At 42.0% G+C, this 21,838-nt stretch overlaps 1 protein-coding gene across 3 annotated transcripts in view; it reads right to left on the minus strand.

Annotated features, from left to right (window-relative positions):
• med12 (mediator complex subunit 12) overlaps positions 1–21,838 on the minus strand; it is a 193,392-nt gene that overhangs the window by 69,868 nt on the left and 101,686 nt on the right. For all 3 annotated transcript variants that reach the window (XM_078546961.1, XM_078546960.1, XM_078546962.1), the window contains exons 21-28: positions 15,237–15,464; positions 12,873–13,017; positions 9,852–9,972; positions 7,311–7,412; positions 6,401–6,514; positions 5,385–5,548; positions 2,907–3,086; positions 340–411 (exon numbers count right to left, since the gene is read on the minus strand). In XM_078546961.1, the coding sequence (XP_078403087.1) occupies positions 340–411; positions 2,907–3,086; positions 5,385–5,548; positions 6,401–6,514; positions 7,311–7,412; positions 9,852–9,972; positions 12,873–13,017; positions 15,237–15,464 (1,126 nt within the window). The remainder of the gene's footprint in view (positions 1–339; positions 412–2,906; positions 3,087–5,384; positions 5,549–6,400; positions 6,515–7,310; positions 7,413–9,851; positions 9,973–12,872; positions 13,018–15,236; positions 15,465–21,838) is intronic.

A 21,838-nucleotide genomic window follows, 5' to 3' on the forward strand; every position in this document is an offset into this window, starting at 1 on the left:
ATCATTTTTTCTAGGAATGGAGAGTGCCCTACATTCACGAACAGGCACTAGCATAAAAACACACCCCAAAGGCTGGAGATCTATACAGAACCATAATTGAAGTTAAATTGTAATGCCTTTTACTTATACAAAAGCAAATTACAGGATGCTGGAAATCTGAAATAGAAACAGAAAATGCTGGAAATACTCAGTAGGTCAGGCAGCATCTGTGGGGAGAGAAACAGGGTTAATGTTTCAGGTCGATCATCAGATTAATGAACAAACGTCTGATGACAGGTCAGTTGTTGCCTAATCTACTGAGGATTTCCAGCACTTTCTGTTTCAATGCCTTTTACTTACGCTGATAACACTCTGTTTAATCATAAGCTGCAGCTCCAGTGAGGATTGCCTCATTGTCCACTGATCAAGATTCTAAAATAAATGGGAAAAAAGTGGTAAACTCAGTATTTCATTTTAAGAAGTGCGCATTTTTATAGTAGGAGGTTGGGGAAGGTTACAGAGATAGGTTGGGACTGATAGGGTGACCTGCAGTTACCAACTGCTTTGAAGGGTCCTTGAGAGCCAGAACCACCTCCAGATATAGAGGCGACATAGGATAACAAAGGTAATATGGCACAGAAACAGGCCAATTGGCCCAACCGGTCTATTCCAAGGTTTATGCTCTGCTCAAGCATCCTCCCATCTTTCTTCATCTAAATTTACCATCATAACCATCTCCCTTCTCCCTCATATGCTTGTCTAGTTTCCCCTTAAATGCATCTATACTATTCACTTCAACCTATGACTGTGGTAAGATGCTCCATTCTTAGGGTAATGAAATTCGCCTGAATTTCCTATTGGATTTCTTGGTGACTATTTTATATTGGTGGCCTCTAGTTATGCTCTTCACCACAAGAGGAAACACTCCCTGTATCTACTCCATCAAAACCTTATAAAATTTATCATAGAATGGTTACAGCACAGGAGGCGGCCATTCGGACCGTCATGTTTGAGCATTTTATCTGGTGCCACTCCCCAGCCATTTCCCTGTAGCTCTGCACATTTTTCCTTTTCAGATAATTCCCTTTTGAATTACAATTCTCTGTTGAATGATTCGATTGAACCTGCCTCCACTACGCTCTCAGGCACTGCATTTCAGATCCTAACCAATTGCAGCATGAAAAAGTTTTTCTTCATGTTACCATTGCATTTTTTGCCAATTGCTTTAGATCTGTGCCCTCTAGTTCCTGATCCTTCCACCAATGGAAACAGTTTCTCCCTATCTACTCTGTCCAGACCCTTCACAATTTTGGATACCTATATCAAATCCCCACTCAACCTCCTTTTCTCCAAGGAGAAGAATGCCAACTTCTTCAATCTATCTACATAACTGAGGTTCCTCATCCTGGAAATCATTTTCATGAATCTTTTCTCCACTTTGTCTAATGCCTTTACATCCTTCCTAAAGTGTGGCACCCAGAACTGGACGCAGTTGAAGCTGAGCCAGTGTTCTGCACAGATTTAACAGAACTTCCTTGCTTGTACTCTATGGCCCTATTTATAAAGCCAGAATGCCATATGATTTATTAACAACTCTCTTAACCTGTCCTACCACCTTCAATGATTTATGCACATCACACCCAGGTCCCTTTGATCTTGCATCCTCTTTAGAACTGTACCCTTTGTTTTATATTCTCTGTCTGCATTCTTACTACCAAATTAATCACTTTACCATTCCCTGCATTAAATTTCATCTGTCACTTGTCTATTTCACTAACCTATGTTCTTTTGTAGTTCTGCACAATCACCCTCACAGTTCATAATACTTCCAAGTTTAATATTGTCTGTAAACTTTTAAACTGTGCCCGGCACACCAAGCTCTAGGTCATAAATATGTATCAGGAACAGCAGGGGTCCCAATACCAACCCTTGAAGGCATGCACTATAAACCTTCCTCCAGCTCGAAAAACGACCGTTAACCACAACTCTGATTCCTGTCACTCAGCCAATTTCATATCCATGCTGTGACTGTTCCTTTTATTCCATGAGCTCCAACTTTGCTCACAAGTCTGTCATGCGGCACTTTATCAAATGCCTTTTGGAAGTTCACGTACAGCACATCAACAGCATTACCCTTAATCAACCCTCTCTGTTACTTCATCAAATACCTCTATTAGGTCATCCCTCAGCCTTCTTTTTTGAAGAGAAGAGACCCAATCCTTTCCTGACATGTATACCCATGCATTTCTGATATATTTTTCCAAATCTTCTCTGCACCTTCTGAAGACCCTAACTACAAAATAAACAGAGAAATAAGCAGCAGTGGAACACAGCAACAAGATGTTTAGGATGGGGTGAGATAGAGGGTGGAGCCTCTAAATCATTCAAACCCTCAGACATACTTTACAACACCTTGTGACATGGCAAGCAAGAGCCACCTTGCTAAGTCCTATCACAATGGTGGATCAGCTGATGGCTGGGAAGGCACACAAAAGGTTGCAGCAGGGCCTTGCCCTCAATTATGCAGGTTCGCCTGACCACTGCAGCCAGACAAAGCCCCACCAAGACAGAGTGGGGCTGGCCTTGTAACAGGTCTCCTACTCTAACAGACACAATGTCCAAACGCTGCTGTGGATGGGGAGTCAGTCTCTATTTAAAGAAAATTAAGTAACACATACTAGACCTTGCAATGTTCTCCCATCTTGGTCATTTAAATGTAGCTCATTTGCCATCATCCTCTTAATCAGGAGTAACCAATGAATTCTGGTTGACGCCAGTTTCTTTTTAAACTTACAACCTATTCTGTTACTTTAGGGCCCAAATACTTGCTGGCAAACCTCTTCACTTTTAGGTTTAGGAGAATGCCAAGATGCTCGCTTTGTCTATTGTTTTTGTTGTTTTCCTTCCTAATGTACACTGTTCCTTACCTGTAGAATGCGTTTGATTCGCTGACGTTGTGGGTTGTCCCCTTCCTCACTGTCCAGCTGACGGTGCGGATAGCATATCAGTTGCAAGAGTCGTTGTGCTTGCTTGTTTGTCAAAACCGGATCCTGCAGAGCACTGCTATCCTCACACAAACTCTTTAGACAGCGCTCTCCCACCCACTCCTGTGAGGAAAGACAAAAGTTAATAAAATGTGATAGTTATACAATGTCATAAGTAATGCATCCTTCTACTAGTAAGGTCAGGCTGTGTCTCTTTAAGGCCACAAGTCTTTTGTAAGTAAACTAAACCTCAGGCCATTCAATGTGTAATTATTGTTTGGTCAGGAAACATTGCAAGTTGCAATGTGCTTGTCAGGTCTTTTGTAGGATTGATTAGCATTTGTCAGCAAATGCAACATCTACACACACTAACAAACAAATAGTGGGGATCCCGTGGACTGGGAGAGATGTAAACAACAGCAAAGGAATATGAAGAGAGTAATAATGTAGTATAAGAAAAAAAATTACAAGTATCAAGAATACATAGAATTAACAGCACAGAAAGAAGATGCAATTGTTTGTTTATGCCCCACACAAGTCTCCTCCCATTTTACATCATCAAACCCTTCTGCATAACCTATTTCCTTTTCCCCTCCATTTACTTATCAAGCCTCCCCTTAAAAGGCATCTATGCCATGTGCCCCAACTATTTCATATGATAGAAATTTCCCCATTCTAAACACTATTGGGTAGAGAGTTCCACTGAATTCCTTATCTGGATTTATTAATAACTTTCTTATATTCATGATCCCTAGTTTTGGGTATTTTCACAAGTGCAAACATCTTCCATATATCTACCCTATCAGATGGAGCTGTATTTTGCACTTGTGTTGTACAGAATTCAGGAATGCTGATTAGATAATGTAAAGGGAGTAATGCTCTTCTGACAGTTGAATCTAGAAGTTAAGACATCGCAAGTGTGGGCATTCCTGCTGTTTAGAATCTTCCCCGCCCCTACTTCGTGCACAATCCCTCCTCATCCTTTCTGACCTGTCTCAGCCTTTGACATTGCTGATCACATTATGCTTCACTTATACTTTGTTTCCATTGTCCAAGTGAGTGGGATTGCCCTCACCTGTTTCCACTCTTACCTATTCAGGCGTAGCCAAAGAATCTCCTGCAATGATTTATTTTCCAAAGCTCACAATGTTATCTCTGGAGCCACCCCCAAGTATCTATCTGATGCCCCTCTGCTGTTTTTCATCTATATGCTGCCCCTTGGCATAACCACCTGAAAACAAAATGCCAGGTCCCACATGTATGCTGACACCCAACTCCAGGTTACCACCACTGCTATCAACCCCTCCACTGACTCCATTAGATGTTCATTTCTGGATGAGCTAAAATTTCCTCAATTAAGCATTAAGATCAAAGCCATTGTCTTCAGCCCACACCACAATCTCTTCCACAACCATCGATTCAAACTCCCACTCTGGTCATTGTCTCAGTCTGAAACAGATTGTATACAGCCTTAGCATCCTATTAGACTCTGAGATAGCTTCCGACCCCATGTCTTCTCTATCACCAAAACTGGCCACTCCCACTTCTGTAATATCATCCACATCCACCCCTGCTTTAATTCATCTGTTGCTGAAACTTTCATCCATGCTTTCCTTACCATAAGACATTATTATCTGATGCTCTCTTGACGGGCTTCCTAACTTGTGCCCTCCATAAACTTGAGCTCATCTATACTCTGCTGCACATATCCTAACTCACGCCAAGTCCCATTCATGCATTACTCCTTTACTAATCGGGTTACATAGGCTCCTAGTCCCCTAATTTCTCAATTTTAAAATCATCCGCATGTTCAAATCCCTCCATGGTCTCGCACTCATCACCCCCAGCAATCTCTATGATGTCCTACAACTCGACAACCCTCTGATAATTGTATTCCTTCATCCTGAGCCTCTCTTCCATCCTTACTTCCTTCACCCCACCATTGGTGGTCTTAATTTCAGGTGCCTAGGTCCTAAACTCTGGAATTCCATCCCTAAACTTCTCTTTTCTTCTGTTTCCTCCTTTAAGATCCTCCATAAACTTTTGTTCGCCCATTTTAATGTCTTTCTTTGGCTCTGTGTCTAATTTTGTCTGATTACACTCCTAGGAAGGACCTTGGGGGTGGAGGATGGGAAGTGGGCAAGGGCAAGGATTAACACATTAAATATACTAAATAAATGCTATTTGCTTATTGCAAAATGTCAGGCCTGCACAAAAGAACATAATTAAAATAGTGCTTATTTCAGCAGCCAAATGTTGGTGATCCAATTAACAATGAAATAGTTCACTTTTTCAAACTCAGTACTCAATCTCAGTAGTTCAGGCTAAAAATACAGAAAATTTTGTCTAAATGTATGCATAAAGATAGAGAAGCTTAATTTCAGTGAACACTCCAGTGTCCCAGATTTAATGACCCCTTACCTGCTGACAGATATTCTTTAGCACATATTTCGCATAAGCATCTAAACTGGCTGTTTCAATAGAAACAGTCCGGCTGCCAGATTTTTTCACTCCTACATCATCATCTGCAAGGTCCTCCATTCCACCAGAATGAGAGAAGCCAGAGCCTTTTAATTCAGCATCACCTGAAATGGAAAAGGAAGATCTTTTCAATTTGTGTTTGGGGAGTCTCCTAGATTAAACTTTAATTGTAACACAGCGCATAGCATCTTCTTTGTGAAATAAAGCTATCCAGAGCATCCTCCTCTTTCAGCTCAAGGTTACTTACCCCAGCTACAGAACACAAGCCTCATTTAAACATAAGAAAATGGAGCAGGAAAAGGCCATTCGTATATTAGATGCTCCATCCAGAGTCCATATACACTTACTCCACTGTTGCTTCCCTCATTACTACCACTACCTGCTCATTCTTTAAAGAGTACTAACAGTAAAGTTTTCAAACATCTCGCTCCAACAGTGGTGCCTGATGCACAAAAGGCAGCTTATTGTAAAAGCACAAGTACACTCTCCATCCATTAAAACTAATGTTCAGAAAATTGCAGACATTATAATTGCAATTTTCCAATAAGGACTTTTCTGCATGCAATATCCTGTTGAGCTACAATGAGAAAATTTCACCCTAAGTCGCTTTCCCTATCTTCCATGGGGAGAGAACTGAAGCCGAGCTATTAATAACTTCAACCCTCAAGGTTAAAAAAAATGGGTTAGGATCTTTAGCCCTCTCATACAGCGTTCTTGATTTTTTTTTCATTTAAAGGACATCAAGAAATATTACATTAATAAATAAGCACTGATGTGGTCATCAAATTTCAATCTGGGGCATAACATAGTGCCAACAGGCTAAAGGGAAAGAAAAAAAAAGAGAATAACCTTTAAGAGGAGACTGCAAAACACACATCCCAAAAGGGAGCATCCTGATTCCACCCCCCCACCCCCAGCTCTAACAGTAATCAGCAATTAATATTAGCATCACTTACCCAACATAAATATAGCTTTGAGGACAGCAAAAACTGCTCCCACCACAATGCTGTTCTGTGAGGCTGCCAGCAGGTGTCTGTCACAGGATGAACGAATCCCTACTGTAGGTTTATCTGTAAAAAAGTGCTCCATCAGAGGTCACCATTGACTGACAACAGTGCCAAGAGAGAAAAATTATTCTAACTATGGCTGTCATCAGCAATCTTACTTGCTCTAATCCACACTCTGGCATGCATGTTCTTAAATAGTAAAGTAAGATGTCTTAGTCATGAATGTTGCAGCAACCACCAATGGTACATTGATGTCAGACTTCAAAGCCTTTCTGTACCTGAACAGAGAAAGACTGCATATGCCATTGTAACTTTCCATTTCAGCAGCCCAATCTAGTGCAGAACCTTTGTCATCAATGACTGCATCTTCCAAGTCACAGGCAACTCTGCCAGTTAAGCCATGACTGTTGAATGGAAAGCAGGGATTTACTGACACTGCCTTGTGACCATGAAAGCTTAGAAAAAGGAATTGAATGTTCTATACAATTTCCCCTCTCAAATGACTGCTCATAGAAATAAGTGCACTTTAAAAGAAGTTTAAAGATAAAGTTGAAGACATTAAAAAAACTAGACAGGCAAGTATTTTATATCAAAAAGTAGATTGCGCCTTCTCCCCTAGGTATGACCAGTATTGTACTTAGCACAGTTGTTCTGAACAAACTAACATACAAGAGATTTTGAATACTCTTCATGAAATTGAAGTTCAAATAAATTCTGTTTTGAATGGAAAACTTTTCTCAGACAGAGGAAACTACTGATCACTCCTCCCTGAGCATGAATGAATCCAAGTTTCAGATAACATTTAATTTCTTATGTTTTCACTGATTAAAAGACAACACTTGTAATATACTTCACTTACTGCTGTCCTGGTGACAAGGGTTCAACTGTGGTGTCCTAAACAAGTGGAGGAGGATTCTGCACGTTAGACGAGCACCAGGTTCTGAATCTTGTTCACTGCATGCTGTAACACAAATAAAAGCACACTTACTTGCATATTCTGTATTTTTGTACAACAGCCAAGCATGGCAGGAGTAAAGCAACAGCAAAATATGCCAAGTATGCAATCACATTCCAATTTGGCGATTCTCAGAATGTATAAATAAAAAAAAACAAAGCTAGAAGCATTCAGAAGTTCAATCAACAGCTGAAAGGGAAAGGTTAGTTAACATTTCAGATATGAGTTAATTGATACTGTTTCAAATTAATTAATTGTGTGTGAAGCACCTTTGAGATGTTTTTGATTCAGTGAGAAGGAAAAGTTTGCATCCATATAATACCTTACCACAACATCAAGATGTCCTAAAATGATTCAAAGGCAATGGAGTACTTATGCTGCCATGTCGTTACCAGGCAAATATGACAACCAATTTGCACATCGCAAAGCCCCACCATCAGCAATACAAAGCAACCAGTTGATTTAATTTTTAGTGGTAATTAAAGGAGGAATTCTGACCAGAAAACCAAGTTTAAATAATGCCATTGGATTTTTACAATCACATGAATCGACAGTTAGGTCTTAGCTTAATACCTCATTTGGAGAACAGCATTTACAACAATGCCGCACTCCCTCAGTGCTGCTTTGCAGTTCTTATAATGCTTTTCTTTTTAAGTCTGTAGAAACATGGAAAATTTATGGCACAGGAGGCCATTCAGCGCATTGTGTCTATGCCCACCAATAAAGAACTACCCAGCCGAATCACAGTTGTCAGATCTTGGTCTGTAGCTCTGTAGGTAACAGCACCTCAAGTACATAGTGTTTTTTAAATGCAATGAGGGCTTTTCCCTTCATCACCCTTTCAGCCAGTGAGTTCCAGACCCTTTTGCCAAATACTTTAAATCTATGCCCCATGGCTATTGACCTCTGTTAACGGAAATAGATCCTTCCTATTCACTCTATCTAGGTCCCTTTTAATTTTATGCATTTTAATTAAATCTTCCCTATGTCTCATGCATCCCAAAGAATCAAACCCAGCCTATCCAATCTTTCCCCATAGTTAAAACTCTCCATTTCTGGCAACATCCTCATAACTCTCCTCTGTACCTTCTCTAGCGCAATCATATCCTCCCTATAATGTGGTGACCAGAACTCTACTCTAGCTGTGGCTTAACTAGTGTTTTATACAGTTCTAGGATAACCTCTCTGTTCTTATACTCCCCGTTTTAGCCAGGTTGGCATCCATTTTTCTTTTGTTTATGTATTTCCTTTAGCTTTATTCTCATGTTTAGGATATAGTTGTATCATGCATGCATTATCAACATTTGCAGATTCTCAATTATCCTTCAATTATAATGAAATAATCAAGCTTACACTGAGGTGTAATCTATATGTTGTTGAATTAGAGTGAAAATCTCTCTTCTGCAATCCATTAACAAGTTCCAATAACAAAAATTAAGGAGCGTTATAACTATATATGACAAAAAGGCAAAGATATGATACATGTACATTGTCTCAAAACCAAAACTTCGGGGCCAAGGCCCGATTTGAGGTTGGGCAGTTCAGGCCAAGCCGGGTTGGGTGGGGTCAAGGGTCGCTCTGAGTGCGGAAATAGACTGGCATGCAAGTGGCGAAGCGGATAACGACCCTGCGTCACACTGCACCAATGCAACGCCCAGTTGAATTGTCCAATTAAGTTTTTTTTTATTTTACTCAATTAAAATTTATGCAAGGCACATTCTAAAAATATCCCGTTTTCAAACAACTCCGGTTTTTGGATTTGAGACACAGTGCCTGTAGTTCGAAAATGGTGTCTTACGTGAGTCTCATGGTGATTTGCCCTTCATTGCAAAAATGTTAACAGCACATGGTATGTGCAGAATAATGAAGGCTGGATAGATGGAAGAAAAGATGGATGAAAGGAAGGACCACAAAAAAAGTACGTAGTACATTAACAATCATTATTTTATCACTTAAATGATACAGGAAAATACAGAGTATTTCCTTAGGTATCAGTTGAGCACTATTCACCCTGGAACACAACTCAGTGTAAAATTAATAGAACATGGAAAATTTGATCCTGCCTGTGGAATTGCAGAGTTGCCCAAGTTTCAGGCTTCTGGAGAGGATTGAAAAAAGGGTTGAAAAAGTAAGCAATACTAGGACAATAAATCAGCAAGTAAAATGCTTAGAACGATTTCAAGTTTCAAGAGCAGAGGATAACAATTTTGTTCCAGTAAGAGCACTCCATGCTCTCCAAACTTCGCCAATGATTACTGAAAAACACCTCTCCCACTGAAAGGCTACTCAACCGCAAGTCATGCAGCACTGATAAAGTTAATGCTCATAACTACAATAAAAGTAAATACAAGCGAATAGGCCCATTCTTATTCTATATTTCAACTGCAGACAGCAATATATCATCTCTGCACTTTCAAAAGGGGCGATTCTATGATAGATGGTTACCTGCATTAAGGAGTGATGGGATGGCCACACAACGAATCAGATCCTCCAACAGCAAACATTGTCTGGCTATTAAAATAGCTATAAATGTTGCCAGAGAGTCATGGAATGATAAGTCGCTCACCTGAGGGAAATAGAGGAAGAGTGAGAGAGCTTTAGTATCAGACAAAAGTGAAGCCATCACCTCAGAAAATGCTTGCTCATGAAAATTACATGTATCAGCTAGGCTCAGTGGTAGCAATCGTCAGGTACTCCAATGTGGAAGTGGATGCAAACCTTGTAAAAACATTAAACTAGTGCCCATCCGCCTGTTTATTCCTTTACCTCCTTAATATAATATACTCACAGATGTCTTACTGCATTTTGTTGTTATTGTTTAGATAGATGTTAAGGACCCCATAACACTATTCATATAAAGAGAAGCCACGAGGTCTCCGAGCATTTGGCAACCATTCTTTCCAGAACTAAACATCACTGAAAACGAATTAATTGGTCATTTATCCCATTGTTATTCATGGCTGACATTGCTTGCATAATTGCTGCTGTGTTTGCCAAATAATAACAATTGCAAATCACAATGATTCATTGTATGTGCAGTACTTTGAAACATCATCTTGAATTAAATAATCAAGTATTATATGAATGTATACTCTCAGGAAAGAAACAGCAGCAGAGAGCAGGTTTCTATCAGGAGTTTGGGAAGACAGACAAGGTAACTGGCTTTAAGAAAGCTTTTGAAAGTGGGGAGAGAAATGGTTCTGCCACTAATGAAGGAGGTTTAAAAAAATCTGGTACCAATAAAAATGACCATGAAGCTGTTGGATTGGCATAAAAACCCAACTGGTTCACTTATAGCCCTCACAGAAGGAAACCTGTTGCCATACTTGATCTGGCCTATTTTGTCACTCTGGTCCCACATCAATTTGGGTGACTTTTAAATGCCCTCTTAACTGGCTTAGCAAGCTGCTCAGTTGCAACCCATTTTACTTCAGGCAACTAAGGATGGGCAATAAACCACAATAACATTCACACCCACATTTTTTTAAAGTTCTGAAGAGTTAGAATTTGTGTCAGGTAGGGGAAGTATTGGGAGGCCAGTACAGAATGTACTGGAGAAGCCCTGTTCAGAAGTAGCAAAAGGTGTGGATGCAAGTTTTGGTGGTGGGATTATAATGGAGGCAGGCTTTTAGGCTCTTATAGAGAAAGCAGTTGACTGTAGGCATGTGTTTTCTTCTCCTTTGGCTATTCTCCTTAATTTAACCAATTGCTTTATAAATCACCTGCTGTTAAACTTGCCTCTTCCAGCAAAAAAAATCCAGAGTCATTTCCTACTGTTTGCACTCAGATTTTCTCAGTTGGTCATCAGATTTATTAAAAAGTAACTGCTTATATTCACTGACCTGCGAAGTGCTTTTCCCAAAGCATCTTTATTACCACAAAGTACTCCTACATCAGATGCAGTACTGGTTGAATAGAGTGAAACTTGGCACTCTATGCTGTCTGATCATACAAACATACGAATCAGGAGCGGAGATAGGCAAGTCGGCCCTTCAAGCCTGCTCCACCATTCAGTAAAATCACGGCTCATCTGATTGTGGCCTCAACTACACTTTTCCGCCTACTCCTGATATCCTTCAACTCCCTTGTTAGTCAAGAATCTATCTATCTCTGTCTTAAAAATATTCAATGGCCCTGCCTCTGGGGAAGAGAGTTCCAAAGATTAACAACCCTCAGAGAAAAAAACTCTCATCTCAGCTTGAAATGGGAGACGCCTTATTTTTAAACTGTGTCCCCAAGTTCTAGTCTCTTCCACAAGGGGAAACATCCTTTCAGTATCCACCTTCTCAAGGCCCCTCAGGATCTTATGTGTCTCAATAAGGCCACCTCACATTCTTCTAAACTCCAATGGATACAAGCCCAACCTGTTCAATCTTTCCTCATAAGATAACATCAACCCCCATCCCAGGTATCAGTTGAGTGAACCTTCTCTGAGCTGCTTTGAACACATTCATATCCTTTCTTAGATAAGGAGACTGAAACTGTACACAGTACTCCAGATGTGGTCTCATCAAAGCCCTGTACAACTGTAGGAGACCCCACATCTGCAGTACTGCATACAGTTTTGGTCTCCTTATTTAAGAAAGGAAATAAATGCAAGTCAATACAGTGCTGATTAGATGCAGAGTCAAGCTTATTCCACCCTGTCTTTATAATATACTTTAACCCTAACTAAAGAGGAGCACCTCTTGCTTAACCAATCTGGCCCTTCAAATTTCCACACCAATCATCCTTGTGGCCAGAATGAGACTGGCAACAGAGTGAATATTGTCGAAGTCTACTGCAGATAAACGTTACTATAAAACTCAATTGAAATGGCCCAAGCACATTTCATATAGATCCTATCTAAAGTCAGAAAAATCTTTCAAATTTCAATCTGGGCTGGAGTTAGATGCAGTTCTAGAAGGAACTGCAAAGACAATTTTCAATACTCTGACTAATAAACTTATTGAACAGCTCCTATGCACCCAATAATGTCAGGCTACATATATAGTATTCAGGCATGGGTTTGGTCACTACCACATTCTCAACGTGACTGATTTAGATTGAACAAAAAGTAGAATTTTTAGTAACACATTTTAAATTGCAGTAGACCTCATTCAGACTTCCTCAACATATGCCTAATCACTTCTCTTCTCCAGGAATGCATTCAGTTGTTTCATTAACTATTGCTGGTACCTTTTTCTATACTGTCACCCTTTGAGTGACACTATTAAGGAGACACCATAAACTGAATAGTAACCTATCAGTCTGTCTCAATCTTTAAGCAGACATCCTCCCCCTCAAGATGCAGTATTCACTTGCTCTTTTGCCTCATGCATCACTAGCCAGCTGACCACAGACACTGCTTTGTGGCAGTGATCACTAATAAACATTAATTAAAGGGCACACAGTAAAGTCAAAGGGTGAATTTAATCTCCCAAAAGATTAATACATTAAGCAGCTGCTTGATGAAACAATACTTACATCAACATTGCAGAGAAGATCATTGAAGCCGCAAGTCCCATTATTGGATGAACAGCACAGTGCCTTAAGTACACCAAGCCACTCGGCACTGAGAGCCTTGCAATAGGCAGTCAGTTCCGCACACAGGATAGCAATGTCATTCACACTAAATAAAGAGAAAGAGAGAGAGGTGTATAAAGATATGAAGAGAACAATCAGGTAATCTTATCTGAAAGCAGTAAAAATGCAGAGGTTGCACACAAATGGGCTCTAGGAAACAAGTTAGTTAGCTTGCTTTGTGCTCTTGCAGTCACAGGTCCTCTGGCCCAACAGGGGAGTAAAAGCATTCTCTCTTCACCCACAGAGCGACAACTTGATTTTAAGTCTAAAATATCAGCAAAATCTCAACACAGAGGTCCAGGAGGAAAGGGTGATGCAATGAGTTTATGGTGCACAGTCCTTTTGCCTCTTAAATTCCACCCAAAACTAATAACAGAAAACTCTTCTGTCAATTGCATGTCTTTATTTTAAATGAAATGAAATTGAGTCCGCGTGATTAAACTTGCTATGACATAGCACAGCCTGACATTAGGTTAACAGTCTCAGTCAAGGAGGCCTTAGGCCAACTCAAGTAGGGAGTGGAAATAATTATATTAGTGCAATATAATTATATTATAATTAATATATATTAATTATTAATTAATATAATTATATTAGTGATCCTCTCAAACTGGAGTTAAAGCACATTGTTGAGGCAAAGTGGAGGGGCTCACTTTGCAAATGTTAAAACTGACTTGAAGTGTTTGAAATGAATAAGGCATACTCAAAATGGAGGAGGGGGCACAAAAAATGTTCCACTCCTGAACATTGAAATCCTTCAGCTTGGTAAGCACCAAATAAATACAAAATTAGAAATTGAACAATAAGGCTCACAAATCAACAGAAGCCCCATTAGTACCAGTATTTAGTCCAATGGCAATATAATGCACTAAAATAAATCTGAACTAGCTTTAATATTCAAATCCAATTCCTCTGCCCTATCATTGGAAGCACTAGATGAAGAAAAGTCATTGACAACCTAACCAGTGAAAATATACACTGCTATGTAACAGGTTGGATTTTCAGCATCACAACACAAAGAGACTTGCTCTTCTTTGGTTCTGGGTGTTGAAAGATTAAGTGAGAGCTGTGGAACAGACAAAGGAAAGATGTGAAGTTGTAGGAAACTTAAGTCATTCTGCAGCCTACTCTCCCAGGAATTGGATGTTTCTTGATATCAGTTTCAAAATCTTTGTCAGCCTTTAAATATCTCCATGACCGCACTTCACCCTTAGGCTATGCTATTTTTCCAGGCATTTATTGCTACGTTTACTATTTTTCTGGGACAACTTCTACAATGCTCCATCCAGTACTTCAAGGTCAAGTGTAGCATAGGATATAGTTGACAGTTCCCACTGCTGTGTCTCAACAAGCCTTAACCCCAACCTCGTTAGAGCGCCAGTGTTGCACTTCTGGGAAGTTGTCCCAGAAAAGTAGTAAACAGCAATAAATGGCTGGAAAAATATCATAGCCTAAGGGTGAAGTGTGGTCACAGAAACGTTTAAAGGCTGACAAAGATTTTGAAACTGATATCAAGAAACATCCAATTCCAGGGAGAGTAGGCTGTAGAATGACTTCAGTCCTCCTAACATCTTCACAACTTTCCTTTGTCCATTCCACAGCTCTCACTTAATCTTTCAACACCCAGAACCAAAGAAGACCAAGTCTCTTTGTGTTGTGATGCTGAAAATCCAACCTGATGCACAGCACTGTATATTTTCACTGGTTAGGTTGTCAATGACTTTTCTTCATCTAGTACTTCCAATGATAGGGCAGAGGAATTGGATTTGAATATTAAAGCAGTTAGTTCAGATTTATTTTAGTGCATTATATTGCCATTAGGACAAATACTGGTACTAATGGAGCTGTTCTGTTCCCCTTTTCAGCCATACTTCCAGTCTGTTAATTAAGGTTGTCAATTTTGTACAACCTGGTTGAATTCTTAGTAGATTTAATATTGGGCCTTTATTCATTAGGAGCTGGACCAAGTGCCAGTGCCATTTCACTTCAGGTTGCAGAGAGGAAACACTTATCAACTAATTATTCTGATTTGAATTTTAATCTAGACTCCAGAAGTGAGCGGGTCACGCTATAGAAGCAGTAACTATATTCAACATACATTCTCCATTTTTGTAAATTTAATGTATCGATTTTGATTGTTTTTGCATATCAATTCAGCTGGCTCTGAACAATAAATGAAAAAAAAATGCTAACCCAGCTGGCCACATTATTCCCTCCATAGATATAAAGTTAGTCAGGTAGATACAAAATTAGTTAGGCTCTTACCGATCAGGATCATGATGTCCCACACAGACATGCATGAGTGCATTGCAAACAAAGCTGTAGCGATTGGCTGGGTTATCATTCAGGATTTTACCAAGCATGGAGTAGCTGAAGTTGTGGGCGGAGGGATTTTCAATGGCATCAATCATGAACTCAGGTTCCCAGAGCATGTTGGAGTCAGAAGGATCAATATTACTGTAGATGGTATTCTTGACCTTGGAACAGGCATCACTTATGGCAAAAATAAACAATTAAATTTCATTAAATTTTAAATTAAAAAACTGTGCTTCAAGATTTGTCAAAAGATGGCAAGTGACAGACTGTGTTCTGAAATCATATACAAGTAGAATAATAGAATGGTTACAGCACATCGTGTCCAACTCTCTGCAAGAGTAAATTGGTTAATCCCAGTCCTTTCCCCGTAGCCCTGCAAATCTTCTCTCTTCAGGTGTGTTTTCAATTCCTTTTTGAAAGCTACAATTGAATCTGCCTCTACCACACTCCCAAGCATTACATTCCAAGTCCTAACCATTTACTGCATAAAAAAGATTTTCCTTATGTTACCATTGGTTATTTTGCCATTCACCTTACATTGGAAACCTCTGATTCTCGACCTTTCTGCCAATGAGAAGAGTTTCTCTCTATCCATTCAGTCTAGATCCCTCATAATTTTGAATATCTCTATCAAATCTCCTCTCAAACTTCTATTTCCATGGAGAACTCCAGCTTCTCACACACAATCGAAGTGCCTCATCCTTGGAATCATTCTCGTGAATCTTTTCTCCAACCTCTCTATTGCCTTTACATCCTTCCTAAAGTGCAGTGCTCAGAATTGGACACAATACTCCAGTTGAGGCCGAGCCAATATTTTATGAAGATTCATCATAACTTCCTTCCTTTTGTCCTCTATGTCTGTACCTATAAAGCCTAGGATCCATTGTATAATAAAAACAGAAAATGCTGGAAATACTCGGACATTCCGGCAGCATCTGTGGAAAAGGAAATAGAGTTTTCAGAATTAAAGGGAGGTAGAAATATGATGGGTATTATGCTGTTGAAAGGGGACAAGGAGGGGGAAGAACAAAAGGGAAGGTCTGGGATAGAGCAGAGAGTGGGAGAGATTAAATAACAAAGATGTCATGGAATAAAAGGCAGAGGGAGTGGTAATAGTTGTGGTAAAGAAACAGCATTTGTTCAGAGTGAGTGTTAGTGGCAGAATAATGTGTAGCTCTGTTTGAAAGCAAAAACATGAAAAGTGATAGAGTGGCACTTGGCAAAAAAGGAATCAAAATGGAGGGAAGAGCTCATGGTCTGAAGTTATGCGACTCACTGCTGAATCCAGAAGGCTGTAAAGTGACTAATTGGAGGATGAGATGTTGTTCCTCAAGCTGGTGTTGAGCTTCACTGAAGCACTGACAGCCAAGGACAGAAATGTGAGCGTGAGGGCAAGGTGGTAAGTTAAAACAGCAAGTAACCAAAAGGTTGGGGTCATGCTTGCAAACTGAAGAGGTGTTCTGTAAAGTTATCACCTGGTCTACATTTGGTAGAGGTCACTGCATTGTGAGCAGCTGATAATGGGTTTGAACTTCCTTGGAGTGGCAACGAGCACCAGATTGCCATGCCATGCTCAATTACCTGTGTCAAATTCTTTTCTTGCCTGACCTTCTGACTCGGGCCGAGCGGGATCCACACAGTGCAGTGTTGAAGTCCAGGAGAGTCGAAGAGAAGGAGGCCACACTTTTTTATGGTGCTAGATGCTGTAAGCCAGGTTAAGTTTAAAGGTCCATTGAAATTTAAAGGTCATTAACCAGCCAGGGCGAAGGTAAGTGACTAAGGTAAGTGGATAGGATCTGGGAGGGCCAGAGGGGATCGGAGATCCAGAGCGGGGCTGGGAGGGTCTCAAGGTGGGTCGGGTCTGCAGTGGGGTGTGGGGGGGGCGGTTTTGGGCCTTGGGGTGGAGGGTGTAAGGCAGTTGTTGGGCTTCGGGGGGAAGGGGAATGTGTCGGGTGCATGTTGGTCTCAACTGGAGGGGGTGGTCCTTGCAGGCAGGGGTAGTGGGAGACAAGTTTGTGGGGAGGTGGGGAGGGGGCGTGGTGGTAGTGCGAGACTCCTGGGAGTTTGGGAGAGTTCCATGAGTAGGTAATCAGGTGGAGTTGGAAGTGGGGGGGGAAAGAGTCCGGTGAGGGGGTTGGTAGTCGAGGTGGGGGAGAGTTCCCTGGAAGGTAGGCGGGGGCATGTCCCGCAGGATTCGGTCTGGGTCTGTACAATAGTTACCCAGAAGTTAGAAGTGGTTTTAATTTTTCAAATTTTTTCTGGGTTAACTATTGGTGTTACCCATTCGGAACCATCTGAGGCTCACAATTTAAATCGCATTTTTGGATGGCTCCCAATACAATGTTTGCACTTCTGGGCAATTGCCGTGAAAACCTTACCAAGAACTTCTGAAGGGGATTCCCCAGCGCATGTTTGGAGTAATTCCCCCAATTCGATTGGGGAGCTCAGAAGTTAAGGCCCAACATATACTTAATTGAAAGTAGTACAAGAAAATTGTTGCTTTATCTGGGGGGGGTGGGGGATGTTTGGAGCTTTGGACGGTCAGGAGACAGGAGGTAAAAGGGCAGGTATTACACCTACTTTAATTGCATGGGAAGGTGTTGTGGGAACAGGGCGAGGTGTTGGGGGTGATAGAAGAATGGACCAGAGTGTCACAGAGAGAATGGTCCCTTTGGAGAGCTGACAGGAAAGGGTGAAGCAGTTGCAACACATGCAATACTCCAGTTCTCTGGCACCGGACCTGTATCCATGGAGGATTGGAAGATCGTGGCCAGTACTGCTGTAATTTCCAACCTTACTTTCCTCAGCATCCCTGGATGCATACCACTAAGTCTTGGTGGCTTATCAGCTTTAAGTACAGTCAGCCTTTCTAAAGCCTCCTCTTTATCAATTTTTAGCCCATCCAGTATCTCAAATACCACCTCTTTCACTGTGAATTTATCAGCATCCACTTCCTTGGTAAAGACAGATGCAAAAGTATTCATTTAGCACCTTAGCAATGCCCTCTGTCTCCATGTGCAAATCTCCTTTTTGGTCCCTAATTAGCCTCACCATCTTGAATGAATTCGACTTAATGCCAAGAATACGGACACAACTCTGGCTCTGCAAATAGAGGGACCTGATAGCACGCAGAAGCGGCACTGGCAGCTTATTTTCCCACAGCCCGCCCACAGAATGTCCCAAGGAATGTGGTCATATGCCTTCTCCAGGTCTACAAAACAGAGGTAAACCGGATTAGCAAACTACCACATACCCTCAAATATCTGAGAGAGGGCAAAGAGTTGGTCCACTGTTCCACGGCCAGGGCAGAATCTGCATTGTTCCTCATGAATCTAAGGATCGACTAACAGACTCCGCCAATGGTGCATCTTGTCTCCACTCCTGTTCATGATTTTCATGGACAGGATATCAAGATGCAGCCAAGGTATGGAGAATATCCAGTTTGGGGGCTTGAGAGTGGCATCTCTGCTGTTTGCAGATGATGTTGTGCTTCTTGCCTCTTTCGACTGTGATCTCCAGCGCGCAATCGAACGGTTCACTGCAGAGCGTGACGTGGCTGGGATATGGGTCAGCACCTCCAAATCTGAAGCCATGGTTCTCTCCCAGAAAAGAGTGGGTTGCTCTCTCCAGGTAAGTGGGTGGGGGGGCGGTGGGGAGATCAGCTTCCCTTAGTGGAGGAGTTCAAGTATCTACCGGTCAGTGGTGGTGGAGCAGGAGCTGAGCCTTAGGACCAAGCTCTCAGTTTACCGGCCGATCTATGTCCCCATCCTCACCTATGGTCAAGAACTCTGGGTAATGACCGAAAGGATGAGATTGTGGGTACAAGCAGCGGAAATGAAGTTTCCCCAAGAAGGTTGCTGGGCGTTATCTCTGGGACAGGGTGAGGAATTCATCAATCGGGGAGAGCCACAGAGTAGAGTCACTGCTCCTCTGGATTGAGAAGGGCCAATTGAGGTGGTTTGGATATCTGAGAAGGATGCTCCCGGTGGCCCCCACTGGAGTTGTACCAGGCACGGCCCATGGACGGAGGCTTTGAGGCTGATGCAGGGCACGCTGGAAGGATTACATCTCTCGGCTAGCCTGGAAATCCCCCAGGAGGAATGGAATCTGTGGCTGAGGGAAGGAAAGTCTGGTCGGCCCTGCTCAGTTTACTGCACTGCAACCTTCAACAGGAGAAGTGGTGTGAAAATGGGTGGATGGATGGATGAGCCCCACCCCTCCTCTTACTAACCTTTTCTACTTATATGCATTTGTATTCACTTTTATGTTGGCTGCCAGTCTCTTTTCAAACTCTCTCTTTGCTTCTATTATTTTCTTTTCCACTTCCTGTTTGAATTTTCTATATTAAGCATGGTTGTCATTTGCATTATCAACCTGACATCTGTCATACTCAGCCATTTTTGACTTCATCCTATTCTCTAACTCTTTCGCTATCCAGGGAGCTCTGGCTTTGCTTGTCCTACCTTTCTCTCTCCTAGGAATATACCTTGACTAAATCTGAACCATGGTGTAGTGGTATTGCCGCTGGGCCAGTAATCCAGAGACCATGGGTAATGCTCTGGGGACCCGGGTTCAAATCCCACCAGCAGATGGTGGAATTTGAATTCAATAAAAATCTGGAACTGAGTAAATGACCGTGAAACCATTGTCGATTGCTGTAAAAACACATTACCTGAACTGGCCTACATGTGACTCCAGACCAACAGTGGTTGACCCTTAAATGCCCTCTGAAATAGTCTATCAAGCCACTACAAAGGAATGAAACCGGACAGACCACCCGGCATCGACCTCGGCATCAGAAACGGCAACTGCAATCACTGTCAACCCTGCAAAGTCCTCCTTACTAACATCTGGGTATTGTTGAAGAAACCTCCTGCTGATTACCATGTACCACCCTCGCTCAGCTGATGAATCAGTGCTCCTCCATGTTGAACAACACTTGAATGTTGAACACCACTTGGAGGAAGAGGAATGGCAAGGGCGCAGAACGGTGGGGACTTCAATCCAGCAAGAATGGCTCAGTGGCACCACTACTGACCGAGCTGGCCGAGTCCTAAATGACAAAGCTGCTAGACTGGATCTGAACCAATAAGAGGGAAAAACATACTTGATCATCAGTCCATGACAGCATCAGTAGGAGTGACCACTGCACAGTCCTTGTGGAGATTAAGTCCCGCCTTCACACTGAGGATACCCTCCATCATGTTGTGTGGCACTACCACCGTGTTAAATGGGATAGATTTCAAAAAGATCTATCAACTCAAGGCTGTGCATCCACGAGGCGCTGTGGGCCATCAGCAGCAGCATTGTACTGGAACACACAACCTCATGGCCTGGCATATCCCCATTGCCATTAAGCCATTACCATGAATTGTGCAGGAGGGCATGCCAGGAACAGCACATACCTAAAAAAAATGAGGTGTCAACCTGGTAATGCTATAACACATGACTACTTGCGTGCCAAACAGCATAAACAAGTAGTGATAAACAGAGCTAAGCGATTCAACAACCAACGGATCTGCAGTCCTGCCACATCCAGTTGCGAATGATGGTGGACAATTAAACAACTCACTGGAAGAGGAGGCCCACAAATAACCCCACCCTCAATGACGGAGGAGCCCAGCACACCAGTACAAAAGGTATGGCTGAAGCATTTGCAACAATCTTCAGCCAGGAGTGCAGAGTGGATAATCCATCTCGGCCTCCTCTGGAGGTCCCCAGCATTACAGATGCCAGTCTTTGGCCAATTTGATTCACTCCATGTGATATCAAGAAATGGCTGAAGCCACTGGATATTGCGAAGGTTATGGGCCCTGACAATATTCCGGCAATAGTACCGAAGACTTGTGCTCCAGAACTTGCCATGTCCCCTAGCCAAGCTGTTCCAGTACATCTACAACACTGGCATCTACCCAGCTCTGTAGAAAATTGCCCAGGTATGTCCCGTCCACAAAAAGCAGGACAAATCCAACCCGGCCAATTACCGCCCCATCAGTCTACTCTCCATCATCATGGTTGTTGGAGGTCAGTCCAGGACATCACTGCAGGAGTTCCTCAGGGTAGTGTCTTCGGCCCAACCATCTTCAGCTGCTTCATCAATGACCTTCCTTCCTTTATAAGGTCAGAAGTGGGGATGTTCACTGATGATTGCACAATGTTCAGCACTATTCGCGATTCCTCAGATACTGAAGCAGTCCATGGCCAAATGCAGCAAGACCTGGACAATATCCAGGCTTGACAAGTAATATTCGCGCCACACAAGTGTCAGGCAATGACCATTCCCAACAAGAGAAAATCCCAATCATCGTCCCTTGATGTTCAATGGCATCACCAACACTGAATCCCCCACTATCAACATCCTTGGGGTTACCTTTGACCAGAAGCTGAACTGACTAGCCATATAAATACTGTGGCTACAAGAGCAGGTCAGAGGCTAGGAATCGTGCAACAAGTAACTCACCTCCTGTCTCCCCAAAGCCTGTCCACCATCTACAAGGCATAAGTCAGGAGCATGATGGAATACTCCCCACTTGCCTGGATGAGTGCAGCTC

Source organism: Cetorhinus maximus, chromosome 8 (assembly GCF_964194155.1).
Source record: "Cetorhinus maximus chromosome 8, sCetMax3.hap1.1, whole genome shotgun sequence".
Taxonomy (NCBI): Eukaryota; Metazoa; Chordata; class Chondrichthyes; order Lamniformes; family Cetorhinidae; genus Cetorhinus; species Cetorhinus maximus.